Source organism: Camelus ferus, chromosome 18 (assembly GCF_009834535.1).
Source record: "Camelus ferus isolate YT-003-E chromosome 18, BCGSAC_Cfer_1.0, whole genome shotgun sequence".
Classification (NCBI taxonomy): Eukaryota; Metazoa; Chordata; class Mammalia; order Artiodactyla; family Camelidae; genus Camelus; species Camelus ferus.
The window spans coordinates 8,374,908-8,387,820 of NC_045713.1; the positions used below are offsets into that span (position 1 = coordinate 8,374,908).

The 12,913-nt window shown below is 64.3% G+C and overlaps 1 protein-coding gene and 1 long non-coding RNA gene across 3 annotated transcripts; one reads left to right on the forward strand and one right to left on the reverse strand.

Moving 5' to 3' along the window:
- Nucleotides 1-397: 397 nt before the first annotated feature.
- Nucleotides 398-6,103, reverse strand: LOC116657495. 2 transcript variants are annotated; one of them, XR_004312614.1, is made up of 4 exons: nt 5,072-6,103; nt 3,394-3,918; nt 2,747-3,232; nt 398-2,639 (listed from the first exon to the last, which is right to left on the reverse strand). It is a non-coding gene; the product is annotated as an uncharacterized LOC116657495 (long non-coding RNA). The 2 variants fall into 2 exon arrangements; XR_004312613.1 differs by lacking the exon at nt 5,072-6,103 and having other exon boundaries at nt 3,394-4,637.
- LOC102521757 (cytochrome P450 2W1) lies at nt 4,833-12,187 on the forward strand. Its single transcript, XM_032459844.1, has 9 exons — nt 4,833-5,047; nt 6,098-6,260; nt 6,527-6,676; nt 6,745-6,902; nt 8,115-8,288; nt 8,614-8,752; nt 8,840-9,024; nt 9,379-9,520; nt 9,631-12,187. The coding sequence occupies exons 1-9, from the start codon at nt 4,874-4,876 to the stop codon at nt 9,825-9,827; spliced, it is 1,482 nt and encodes a 493-aa protein (XP_032315735.1). The 5' UTR covers nt 4,833-4,873; the 3' UTR covers nt 9,828-12,187.
- The last annotated feature ends 726 nt before the right edge of the window (nt 12,188-12,913 follow it).

Below are 12,913 nucleotides of genomic sequence, written 5' to 3' on the forward strand. Positions count from 1 at the left end.
ACCACTGCTCCTTGTGGTGCTGGGGGCTTGCAGGGAAGTGCCTGGCTGGATGTCCCAGTGGCTCCCCCCAGAGCCTGCCCCTCTTCCAGGCCTGGCTCAGATGCTCACTCCTTCAGAAGGCATCCAGCTTCCCCCAACTCGAAGGGTCCCTCCACAGTGCGCACAAGCAGATCTCCGTGCCTGACGTTGGATTCTGCTGGGTGGGAATGCTGGTGGGCCGTCGGTGGGGGCCCACAGGGAGAAGCAGGTGGGCCCTAGGAAAGCCCATTCCAGTTGTCTGGGCCTGGATCAGCCTGGGGCCACTTAAAACTACAAAAGGAAGACTGTACCTGTTTTTGTCATATAAACAGCGTTTACAGGGCTGGAGCCCGGGGCCGTGCACTGGGTTATTCATTCATGTGTTTCCAGGCCTTGAACAATAGAGGCTTTTATTACCCAGCAAATAGCACTTTTCCACTTGACTAGAGCGCACCGCTTAGCAGTAAAAGGGACACCCCTCCCCGCCAGGACTGCGCGCAGCCTCTCCGTCTGTTGGCCCTGAGGGACCAGTGAAGCCTCAGGGGCCCAGTGACCTGGAGGTTACAGCCACTTTTAACTGTCCCGTCTGAACCTGGCAAATGGTTACTGCTTTACCCAAGATGTTTAGTGCTGCACAGGTACAAAAAGCAGGGGAGGAATCTGTGTTTTGGGAACCCCTCTTATGTGCTAGGCTGTTTCACGTGGTATCCTGGGGCCTAGAACAGTGGCCCGGCACATAGTAGGTGCTCAGTTAGTATTTTTTGAAGAATGAACACAGTCAGACAGGTATTATTACTATGCTCATCTCACACATAGACACAGAGGTCAAGTCCCTCGCCCAGGGTTCTGCAGCTAGTGTCCGAGTTATCTACTGCTGTGTAACAAGCAGCCCAAACTCACTGGTGTGAAACAACAATCATCTGCTTTGCTCATGAACTTGCAGTGCGGGCAGGCCTCGGTGGAGACAGCCCCACGTGGTGTCAGCTGGGGTCCCCACACCAGTGTGTGCTAGGACCCCTGAAGATAGAGCACATGTGGCTGGGAGATTGGCCCACATCCTGCGGGTGGTGGCGCTGCTCCCCACAGCCCTCTCCCGGCGGCCTGGGCTTCCCTGAGCCCAGCAGCTGTGTCCTACACAAGGGTTCCATAAGAAGCTGGTGGAAGCCCTGCCACTTTAGTGATCCAGCCTCTGAAGTCACACGGCTTTGCCTCCACCGTGGTCACCAGCCCGCACCCGGATTCAAGGGCAGGGTCCCCTGCTCTCAGTGGGTGGCGGGCCAGTCACACGAAGAGCTTGTGGGCTGGGCACTGTTGTCACAGCTGCCGTGGGAAGGTGCCCTCTGCCCTCGCTGACCAGTGGGTGGAGGGGCTGAGCTGGGAGCCAGGTTTGTGTAACTCCAGCCCCCTCTGGGGAGCACCCCCGCCCCTGGCGTCAAGGCCAGATGTGGTCTGAGCCCCAGACAGAGCATGGCAACCCCAGCCAGCTGGGCCTGGCTGACCTAGTCTGACCAGAACAAACCTCAGGCTCCCACCTGGGCACCAGGGTACGGTGGGTGGGCCAGCTCACTGGACCGCAGCCCAGAGGACGCCAGACCGGGCAGCAGGTGTTGTCCTGCCACCAGGGACAGAGAGCCCCCCTCCCCTGCCCCCAGGAGTGAAGCCAGCAGACCCAAGGGTGAGGAGAAATCATCCGGATCCTAATGCCATCAGCCAGTCCCTGGATCAGCCTCTGCCTGAACCCAGATACTGCTGATCTTTCCACTTCAATAAACTCTGCTGCCAAAGTGTAATTTTCAAAAGGCTCCCAGAGAAGTAGACACTGAACACGTGTCAGAGTTTTATCTAACCTGGTGACAAGGGAACTTGGCTAGATGGCGAGGCTGGTTCAAAGAGGAATTGCTCAAAGCCTGACCCATCCATGTGCCTCCGGAGGAGACAGACTGCTGAGTTGGACAGAAGACTGGTTAATGTCTTACAGAACAATAAAGCCATAACCTTTCGGGTTATCTTCTCTGCCAGACAGAACTCTCTTGCATTTTATGGGGGAACCGCTCGCGGCTTTCCCATTTTATGCAGGTTGGTGTCTAGCTGTGTGGCACCTGGGCCCGCTGGGCAGTAAATGGCGAGTGAGACACGGCGGCCCTCCTGGGGTGCGATGCCGCTCAGGCAGGCCAGTGAGACAATGACCCAGTGAAGGGACACGCTGTCACCCATTGGCCTCATTTCTGCCAACTGTGTGGTTTTCTGAACACAGCTTGCATGGCTCTCCTGGGCCTCCCCAACGAGTGCCCAAAGTACCATGGCCAGGGGGGCTTCAAACACCATAAACATACACTCCTGCAACTCTGGAGGCCAGAAGTCTGAAGTCAGGTGTCATAGGGCCACCTCCCTCTGACAGCTCCAGGTGAGGGTCCTTCCTGCCTCTTCGAGCGTCTGGGGGCCCCGGCGTCCCTTGTCTTGGCCACATCCCTCCTGTCTCTGCCTCTGTCATCGTGAGGCCGCCTTCCCCAAGGCCGCCTTCCTCTTTTCAGGAAGACACCAGTCACAGCGCTAGGACCAGGATGAGACACGGGGAAAGGGCCACACAGGCAGCTGGAGAGGCCTCCCTGGACCCAGTGGAGCTGCGGGCAGAGAAGAGGGGGGCAGAATGGAGCCTGGAAGATCCCCAGCATTTGGCATTGGATGCTGGGGGGCAGGAGGTGGAGGGGCAGTGGTGAGGAGGGGGCACCTGGAGCTCAGAGCCCGGAGCTGGGGGCTCCTCCTGACGTTCTGTGGACGTGGGGGCAGGAAGAGTGTCGCTGTGGGTGGGCCTGGGGTTCGGGGGTGCAGGCACTTCGCCAGACGGGAACATCGCCAGATCTGACCAGAAGCGACTCCTCGCTCAGGGGTCCCATTTCCAGGAAGTAATCTTAGGGCGTCCCTGGCGACTGCACAGAGACGTGCCCACGGGTGTTGGAGGAGGAAGCCAGGGACGGGAGGACGGACAGGCAGGCCCAGCCTGAGACAAGGCTGAGAGAAGAAGGAGCCTCCCGTCCCATCCCTGCCACCCGGCTGTCGTGAAAATCAGAGCAGGGGAGGGGCCGGGGGCCGGGGGGAGGCTCTGGGCTGATGCTGCTCGCTGTCCCGGACAGGGCGAGGGCTCCGTGGGTGTGTCTGTGTCTGAGCGCAGCGAATCGCCCGTGTTGACACGTGGTGTTTTCCGTTCGTGGATAGACTGGAGGAAAAAGGCACAGGCGCAGCTGGGCACCAAGGCGTCTCTGAAGGAAGCGCGAGCAGGCGGCAGGTCGGGGGGCTCGCCGGACTCCCCAGGGGAGGTGGGACGGCACCTTCCACTTCCTCCAGCCCAGAGACCCTTCTAGAAACTCGAATACTCACTCTTGCCGCTTAAAAACATAGGTTTAGTTTATCCCCGCGCCCGCAGGCTGGCTCTGGAGGTCAGAGGTCGGAAGTGGCTCCTCAGGGCAGGTTCCCCTGGAGGCCCCGGGAGGCCCCCTTCCTCCGCCCCCTCCTCCGTCGGAGGCCACTGGCTCCTCCAGGACAATCTCATTTCCTGCCTCAAACCCCCTTTGCCGGACCCAACACATTCATGTTCTGGAGGCCGTCATCCTGTCCGCCGTGTGACTCCGTGGACGTGATGCGGGGGACGGGGATCGGGCGCAGGGTGCAGGAGGCGGGGTCGGGGCTATTCTCCATCCTGACCGTGTGACCAGTACCCACAGGCACTAGGCGGACGCACGCTGAGTTAGTTCTGTGAGCCGTCCTGGGCGGACAGGAGCCCCAGCTCATGACCCAGTCAGGGCCTCGGTACCAGGCGCTCAGCACGAATGACCCAGGGAACCAGTGCTTAGAGAGCCGGCCTCCCTCACTGCAGCCCCACAACTGCACAGCTGGACGGGCTGCCTGTGAGGCAGTGAGCACCCCGTTACAGAAGGTATGCACACCGAGGCTGGGAGGGGTAAGGGCCCTCAGGCTGCCCTGGCTCTGGGGTTTGAGCAGGGGCGTGGACGGCGCCCCGGGAGACAGGCCCCGTGGTGAGAGGCCCCATGCGGGGATGGGCTTCCCGCCGCCTCATGTTGGGGCAGGTGGTGGGAAGCAGGCCCAGCCACTTCTGGTGCCAACAGCCCTCCCAGCCCTCGAAGCAGCACCTCCTCCCCTCCCAGCCAGGCCACCAGGGTTTAGGAGACCAGAGCGCGGCACAGCCAGACGGGGCCCATAAACCTGGCCACCCTGTTGCCTGGTGGGCCCTGCCCCAGCCCCAGCCCTGTCCCAGCACAGCCAGTGCCTCTGCCCGGGTGACACTGTTTGCAAAGCCACCAAGAAGCAGAGTGTCACTTGGGTGACCTTGCCGTCTGGGCCTCTGAAGGCCAGGATTTGAGGCGTTTGCCGTGCAGACCTCGTGGGCCGTCCCTGGGGCTCCACGCCTGGTGTCCCCCACTGGCCCAGGCAGAGTGGAGCTTGATGGACGCGGGCGGTGGTGGGTTTGGGAGAGGCTGAGGGGTCCTGTGGGGCAGGGGTGCCCCAGGCCCTTGAGTCCCAGTTCTGATGGCGAAACTGAGCAGAAGGCTGAGAACTGCGGGGGGCAGGCCGGCCACTGCACCGCGTTCTTCCCGGGGAGGCGAGGGACAAGGATGTAGCCCCCCAGACGGCCCCCCGGCCCCCGGGCCCCCTGCCACAGACTCGACCCCACATTCCACACACGTCTGTCACTTTAAGCCGCCTGGCTGTCCCCAGGAACTGCTCATTCCACATTCTCGGGGTGGTGGGGTGGGTGGGGTGCTGGCACGCCCTCCCAGGAGGCCTTATAGAGCAGGGCGGTCCCCGGCAGGGGAGCTGGGCCTCGCCACCCGCCAGCCTCATGGCCCTGCTGCTCCTGGGGCTCCTGGGGCTCCTGGGGCTCTGGGGGTTGCTGCGCTCCTGCACCCGCAGCCCCTCCCCAGCCCCTCGCTGGCCCCCCGGGCCGCGCCCGCTGCCCCTTATTGGGAACCTGCATCTGCTGCGCTTGTCACGGCAGGACCAGTCCCTGATGGAGGTAGGTCAGCAGGCGCGTCCTAACCTGGCTGTATGCCTGCGCCCAGGCTGGGCTTCCTGCCAGCCCTGAAGGGGAAACAGTCTCGGGGGAAGATGAGCCCCCATTTTCCAGGACCCCTCTGAGTGAGAGGCTCGTGTTCAGCCTGGTGCTGGCCTGGAAGGAGACACAGGAGGCCCAAGTGCCCACCCTGCCTTGGGGAAGAGATACTTTGCCTCATAGGGAAACAGACAGACCATCCAAGGAGCAGGGTGCCAGGTGTGGCAAGCCAGTAGGGCTCCCTGGAGGAGGCAGCATTAGATGAGTGCCAGCAGGAGGGCCAGGTTTGGGGGCAGCGGAGGGGAGGAGGCAGGGGCTCCTGGTGGCAGCACCAGGCAACAGAGGTCTGGCAACAGAAAAGACCAGGGCCAGCGCACAGATGTGCCCGTGGGGCAGGTGGGACCCCAGCTGGGTGTGGCTCCTTCCCACATCAAGCTGGGGGCCCGGGAGTAAAGCACAGGTGCAGGCCTGGCCCCTGCCCGTGGGGGCCATTCAGCCAGCCCCCACCCAGGTCCACCCCCCAGGAGCCCTTCAGGACTCAGCCACGTGGCTGCCTGGTGGCCCCCAGGCCCCGCAGGAGGGCGGGGAGGAGGGTCCCACAGCCCCCTGCCCCACGAAGTACCGTCAGCTGGGGCAGCGCCCATCCGGCTGCAGCCACGGGGTTCTCAGGCCCAGTGCTGGGCCCTGGAGACCGCCGTCCGGCACAGCGGGGGCAGAGCAGAGGTGGACAGGGACGGCCGCGTGTGCACAGCCACTCACTTCCTGCCTCCAGGCCTCAGTCTCCTCACCCATAAAGTGGGGAGAGGTCAGCCCTTCCCGCCGCAGGCAGTGGTGCCGTAAGGACCAAAGGGGAAGGGCACACAGAGCCCCATCCTTCCCACAGACCCAGCCGGGCTGCCCCCGCCCGCCGGCCCCAGGTCTACCCCGTGTCTTCCCCACGCGAGAGGGGGCGGCCTGAGGGGCTCCTGGGGCCGGGGGCGGGGCAGCAGGCTGAGCCCTCTGCCGTCCCGCCAGCTTGCGGACCAGTATGGGCCAGTGTTCACTGTCCATCTGGGGCGCCAGAAGATGGTGGTGCTGACCGGCTATGAGGCAGTGAGGGAGGCCCTGGTGGGCACCGGGCAGAAGCTGGCCGGCCGCCCCCCCATTGCCATCTTCCAGCTCATCCAGGGAGGCGGAGGTAGGTGTGCAGCGGAGGGCAGGCAGAGATCAGCACTGCTCTGGGGGCCCTGTGTCCCCCGGAGGGGTGGGTGCCGAGAAGGGCCCCTCCTTCCCAGCAGCGTGGCCCCTGGGGAGCGCCAGGGTGTCCACGTGGCAGGCCGGGCACCCAGGGGACCAGGGCCAGGCAAGGCCACTCCTGGGCCCCCAGCCCTGCCCGACCCCGGGCGTCCCCCTCGCTCCAGACTGCAGTTCCTGGGGCTGCTCACTGGCTGTGTCCGCCTGCAGGCGTCTTCTTCTCGTCTGGGGTGCGCTGGAGGGCCGCCCGCCAGCTCACCGTGCGCACCCTCCACGGCCTGGGCGTGGGGAGGGCAACCGTGGCCAACAAGGTCCTGCAGGAGCTGAGGTGCCTCACGGGGCAGCTGGACAGCTACAGAGGTGAGTGGGGGCTGGGGCACCCCGTCCCTGGGAGCCCTTCCCCGCTGAGACCTCTCTCCCACCCCCAGGCCAGCCCTTCCCGCTGGCCCTGCTCGGCTGGGCCCCCTCCAACATCACCTTCACGCTCCTCTTCGGCCAGCGGTTCGACTATCGCGACCCTGTGTTCGTGTCCCTGGTGGGCCTCACTGATGAGGTCATGGTCCTCCTGGGGGCACCCAGCCTGCAGGTGAGAGGCCACTGCTCCCAGCCGGGAGTGGGGAACACAGAAGGCGGGCTTGAGACTGGGGCGGGAGGGGGTCCCAGCATGGCCACCACCAGGGAGGGTGAGCTGCTGCCTCAGGGAAGCTCCTCTGGGGTCAGAGCTGAGGGGCGAGGGGCGTCCTGCTCCTGATGTCAGCCGGCCGTGACCCCAGGCCAGTCCCTGTGCTCCTGAGAAGGGCGGGGTCGGGGGTCCCCATTCCCCTACCCCTGCCCCTTCCCTTCAGCAATAGATGCACCTGCTCACAGGTCGGGGGAACGGGGTGCCCGTATCACAGGGATGTTTCCTGATGCTCGGAACCCCCAGGGCTGTGCGCATTTCATTCCTTTCCGGAACTCAAAATGTTTCTCTCGTAGCCACACCGCCACTTTTCACTAGACTCGCTGAAGCACGTTTAGTGGGCTGTGTATGAACTTCTCAGCCCATTTCTTCACCCCCTGAGGCCATGGGCTTCGAGTGGGGGCTCAGGCTTCAGCCCTGATGCGAATTCACCCCTCAGGGCTAGAGGAGCCTCAGCCGGGCAGGAAGATTTGCAAAAGCCGGCCTGGCTAAGTGCCCCCAGGGAGCCCCTGGGGGACAGAGGACAGAGGGTCAGGCGGTTCCAGGGAGACGGAATATTCCGTGGCCTTCCATCCCGTGAGATCCGATCCCGGCATGCTTCATGTTCTGGGGGACACAGTGGTGTCAGTGTAGCTGGGGTGGCCGCCGACGTCTGTGAAGAGATGCCTGTGAAGAGCCGCCTGCGGGCCGGATGCACGGCCCTGGGACAAGCTTGTCACACCGGCAGTGCTGTCACCCCATTTCACAGCGGGCTGGGCTGAAGCTCTGAAGTTTGCAAATTTTTCTTTTTTTTTTTTTTATGACTCTCAGAAGATTCAAAGTTATCCTCACAGCAGCAACCCTCTCCCCTTCTGTCTGACCAGCTTTGGTGGGTGGGGAGTGGGGCCTAATGACAGTTGCCTGCTGGGACTTGCATGGAACCTACACTCCGAGGGAGGATTTTGTCAGAGTCCTTGGGGAGCTGTTCTCACCAGGAGGGTGAGGGAGGGGCCCCAGGAGTGGGGAGCTGGGGGTCCCGGACAAGTGAACACACCTGCTGGAGGACAGAGCCCTCTAGCCAGGTGGCGCTGTGGGGCCTGCGTCCTCACCCTCGCCACACTGTCCCGCCCCTGCCCCCAGCTCTTCAACGTCTTCCCCTGGCTTGGAGCCCTCCTCCAGCTGCACCGGCCAGTCCTGCGTAAGATCGAGGAAGTTCGGGCCATCCTGAGGACCCTTCTGGAGGCACGGCGGCCCCACATGACTGCGCAGGGCCCCGTGCAGAGCTACCTGGACGCCCTGATCCAGCAGGGACAGGTGTGGGCAGGACCTGCCTCACCTCCCAAGAGGCCTTGGGGGCATTTGGGGCCCCACCCAGGAGGAGAGGGAGGAACTTATGCTGGTCCTGCACTTACCCTGCTGCTCTACCTCCTGGCTGGGAGCCTCTCAGAGCCTCGGTCTCCTCCTCTGTGAGATGGTGCATTTGTAGTGCCTGCCTCGTGGGGGAAGCTGCAGTGACCCCTGAATGTAGTAGGTGCTCAGCAGATTCTGGCTCTGTCCTCCCCTTTCTTGAGCCCGAGGCTGGGCCAGGGGTCCATGGAGCCCAGCCTCCAGCTGAGCCGGGTCCTACTCACCTCTGCAGGGGAACGATCCCGAGGGCCTGTTTGCCGAGGCCAACGTGGTGGCCTGCGCCCTGGACATGGTCATGGCTGGCACGGAGACCACTTCCTCCACACTGCAGTGGGCCGCCCTCCTGATGGCCAAGCACCCAAGGGTGCAGGGTGAGCTGGGAGAGCCCTCCTCCCCGGGGCCCAGGGCCGAGCTGGCGGAGGCTCCCAGGACGTTGGCGTCCACCCTCTCGCCCACAGACCGGGTGCAGGAAGAGCTGGACTGCGTGCTGGGGCCTGGGCGGCCCCCCAGGCTGGAGGACCAGCAGGCCCTGCCCTACACCAACGCTGTGCTGCACGAGGTCCAGCGGTACATCACCCTCCTGCCCCACATGCCCCGGCACACCACGGCCGACACCCGACTGGGCAGCTACCTGCTCCCCAAGGTGGGAGGGCTGGGCCCACACAGCCCCTGGCCCCCTCCTGGCCCTTCATCCACTTGTTCCTCTGCTTGTGGTGGGTGGGGGCAGGTGTCCCCATGGGAGGTGGGAAAGGGGTGCAGCGGGGGGCAGCCCTTGGCCTCACAGCCCCCTTGAACCCGGGGCTTCCTCAAGGCAGATTTGGGTGCACACGGTGTGGCCTGGGGGTCACCTGGGAGATGGGGCTGCGCCCCCAGAAGACTCCTGCCAGGCCCTGCCCCATCTCCCTGTCGTCTTTGGGGACGCTTTCTCCTGTACACCCCGTCGGGCTGGCCCGGGTGGACGGGGCGCCCAGCCAGCCCACCTGCTGCCTGCCCACAGGGCACGCCCGTGGTGCCCCTGCTGAGCTCCGTGCTCCTGGACAAGACGCAGTGGGACACCCCGCGCCAGTTCAACCCGGGCCACTTCCTGGACGCTGATGGGCGCTTCGTGAAGCGGGCGGCCTTCCTGCCTTTCTCCGCAGGTACCACAGCCCTGCAGGCAGGCGGCCCAGGCTCCCCCCACCACAGCCCCGGGATGCCCTCCCCTCCAGGAGATAGGAGCCCCCACCCTGCGCCTCCGTGTCCCTTGCAGGCCGCCGTGTCTGTGTGGGGGAGAGCCTGGCCAGGTCGGAGCTCTTCCTGCTGTTCGTGGGCCTCCTCCAGAGGTACCGCCTCCTGCCCCCGCCCGGCCTCAGCCCCGCCACCCTGGACACCACACCCGCCCCAGCCTTCACCATGCGGCCGCCAGCCCAGGCCCTGTGCGCGGTGCCCAGGCTGCAGGGGCGCTGACTGAGGGAGGCCTGGCCTGACTGCGGGATAAACTCCTGGCTCTGGGGTGCCGAGGGTGACAGGGCAGGGTGGATGGACGGAAAGACGGCCCCTTGCTGGACTCTTTGCTGCGGCCACCATGGCTGTGCGCCCCAGGCTGGGCAGCCTCACCCAGGCACCAAGGTGGGCAGGGGAGCCCCACTCCCGCCCTCAACGCCCCACCCGGCCTGATCCTTTTCCTTCCGAGGCCCTGGGCCCCAGACCCCAGGGCTTCAGCTGCTGCTCTGTCCACACCAGACACCCCCACCCCCAATGGTGCAGCCTCACCTCATCACACCCCACGCAAGCCTCCCTTGGGCTTCCCACTGCTCCCTCTCCTGTGTGCCCTCTGCACTGCCCCCATCTGGCTCCCACCAGGGTCACCGTAGCCAGGCAAACCCCGCCAGGCACGGGGCTGCCGCCCACCTGCAGTCGGAGGTGGCAAGGGGCAGCTGGGCCCCAGGGCGATATCCATGCAGAGGCCAGACTCAGACCAGCATTCTCGGCTCTCTCTGCCCATGGAGCCAGGCCCCTGAGCCCCAGGGTAACCACAGAGATGTCCCAGGTGGGAGACAGGCCGGTTGAGGGACAGCTACCACCCAGAGGGTGGCAGAGGGGGCTTGGGCGGGAGGGGTGAGTAGGAGTTTGCAGGGAGGTCACCTCCAAGAGCCTTTTCTCTGGTCCAGTCTGACCCCACACCCTTCTCCCTCATCGCGCCTGCCCCTGGGCCCTTCCATGACTGAAGCCCTGGCGTCTCAGAGCCCAGAACTGGCTCTCTGTCTCTCCATGGAGGCAACCTCTCTTGAGGAGGAGCACCCGAGGAGCCGGCTGGCAGTGGGCGGCGGGCAGGGGCCCGGGCCATGAGTGGGCGGCAGGTAGGGGCCCAGGCCATGACAGGGGGTTGGCGGTGCTGGTGGGCTCCGCGCAAACAGCGAAGGTTACACTGACGCCTTCTCCATGTCTTCTCCCTGGTGAGCTGGATGCTGCCAAACGAGGACTGGACTGCAAGGAGAGCAGGGCTGGGGGTACACAGAGGAAGCCCCTGCTCCCAGCTTGCGGTCAAAGCCCTTCCTGGAGAGTGGGGACGGGGAGCATCAGATTAGCACAAATTAGTCTGGCCAGACTAGGTGTTGGTGATGAAGGGAGTGGGGTTCTGGGAGGAGGGGGAGCGGGAGGCCTCCGAGTCACCGCGTTCCCTGGAGAAAAGAAGGCTGGGCGGCCGGCAGGGAGCCCTCGCTGTGTCTTCTTCTTGTGGGTTTGACGTGACCGGGGTCCGAGGCGGGGCGGAGGGAGCCTGCTTCGCCCAGGGCGCGGCCGCAGGACACGCAGGCTGCGGCAGACCCTCCAGGAAGCTGCTGTTTGAAGAGTGGGCTGCGGCGGGAGGCGGCGGTAAAGCTTTCGGGAGGGAAGGCGTTAGCATCGCAGGGCCTTCCCAGAGGACCCAGGCCCGGGTGGCAGGACTCGGAAGCCAAGACGCGTATTTTCATAGCTTTTAAGAACAGGCGTCCGAATGAACCACTTTCAAAGGTGACTTTTAAGTTTTCTCAAAAGAACCCAGTTAGTTGAAGTTTTACTGCAATTATTTTAATTTGCCAAGAACAAATTTAAGAAGCTGTTTGGCTGGGTTGGAAGGTGTTAGTCCTGGCAGAGAAAGTTTTAAAAGCGCACTGCTCTGGGTGGCCTGAATGCAGCTGGGGGTTTGCGAGTTGGGGGTGGGCAGAGGCCCTGGAACACGGCTGGGAACAGGGGTGACCCTAGCAGTGTCCTCACACACAGGGGAGTTCGGGAACTCTGTTTCTGGGCTCCTGTGAGGAAGGGTCTCCGTGGGGCGCTGTGCCTGCAGCTCTAGCAGGGTAGGGGAGCCGCCCACAGGTGTCCGGGGGGAGACCCACCATGCCACCTCGACATCCCCGTGGCCCATCCTGGAGGCCCGAGCCTCCCGGGCTGGCACCCAGATCACCACAGCTTGGCCCCCTCAGACGCCAGCCTGTCCGTCACCTGCCCCTCACTCACGCCCACTTCAGCCACATCTCGGCCCCCTGGCCCAGTCGGTGGGCCCCCACCCCAGGGAGTGAGCCCCATGTCCAGACACAGATCTGAGGTGAGGGCTGGTGTGAGAGAGTCCCCCGATGGCCAGGTCCGGGGCTCGGGTCCTGCCCTCTCTCGGCCTCTGCAGGGGGCCCAGGCCCCCATTCTCGGGCTCTCCTCACCCCCGCCTGCACCTGGTGGGGGACCAGGAGAGCCAAGACCACCTACCCTCTGGGGAAACTGGTCCCTTCCCCCTGCTCCTGAGCTAACACAGAATCGGCACGCGACCCATAAAGAGCACATTTTGCAGAGTCTGGCGTCTGTCTGACCCGAGAAACCACTACCTCATTAAGACAAACTCGCCCCTGGACCCGCCTTCCAGACTCACGGTCTGTCAAAGCTGCTTCAACTCATTGACGTGGGAATCGGGACGGGGGCTCGGGATGGGGGACGTCCGCCCTCACCCCCACCCGCTCCCAGAACCGCAAGGTCGGCACTGACCAGAGCGCAGACACACTTCTGGGTGGGGGCTCGTGGCAAAGACTGCGCATGGCTTCTACGGGTCAGTCTTCCAAGCCCAGAACCCAGCAGGACCGCCAGTGCCCCTGTCCGCCCCGAGGGCAGACGTGTGGCTGGGGGAGAGCGGAGTCCTGGCTCCAGGGGCCTGACTTCCCCAGGCCCCTCCAGCTGAGCCTCCTTCCCGCGCGCAGGGCACCCACCAGGACACTGGCTGGACAGTCACTGGCCACACTCAACATCAATTTATCCACAGTGGATACGACCCTCCTAGGGGCTCACGGGAGGGGAGCAGTGAGTCCCTGCTGCTCACCGGCGGAGGCCAGCGGGAAACACCCGCTTCTCAGCCATAAACCCTAGCGCTACAGGCTCCAAGGCAGCAGCTTCCTTCGGGGGGGGGGGGCTGGGCTGCTACCGGTTGGTGGGCTTGGCAGCACCCCCGTCACCCCAGAAAGTGTCACTCGCACCAGCCCAGCCCCATCCTGCCCCCTGGCGGTGCCCATGACCACTGATGTGATGGACAC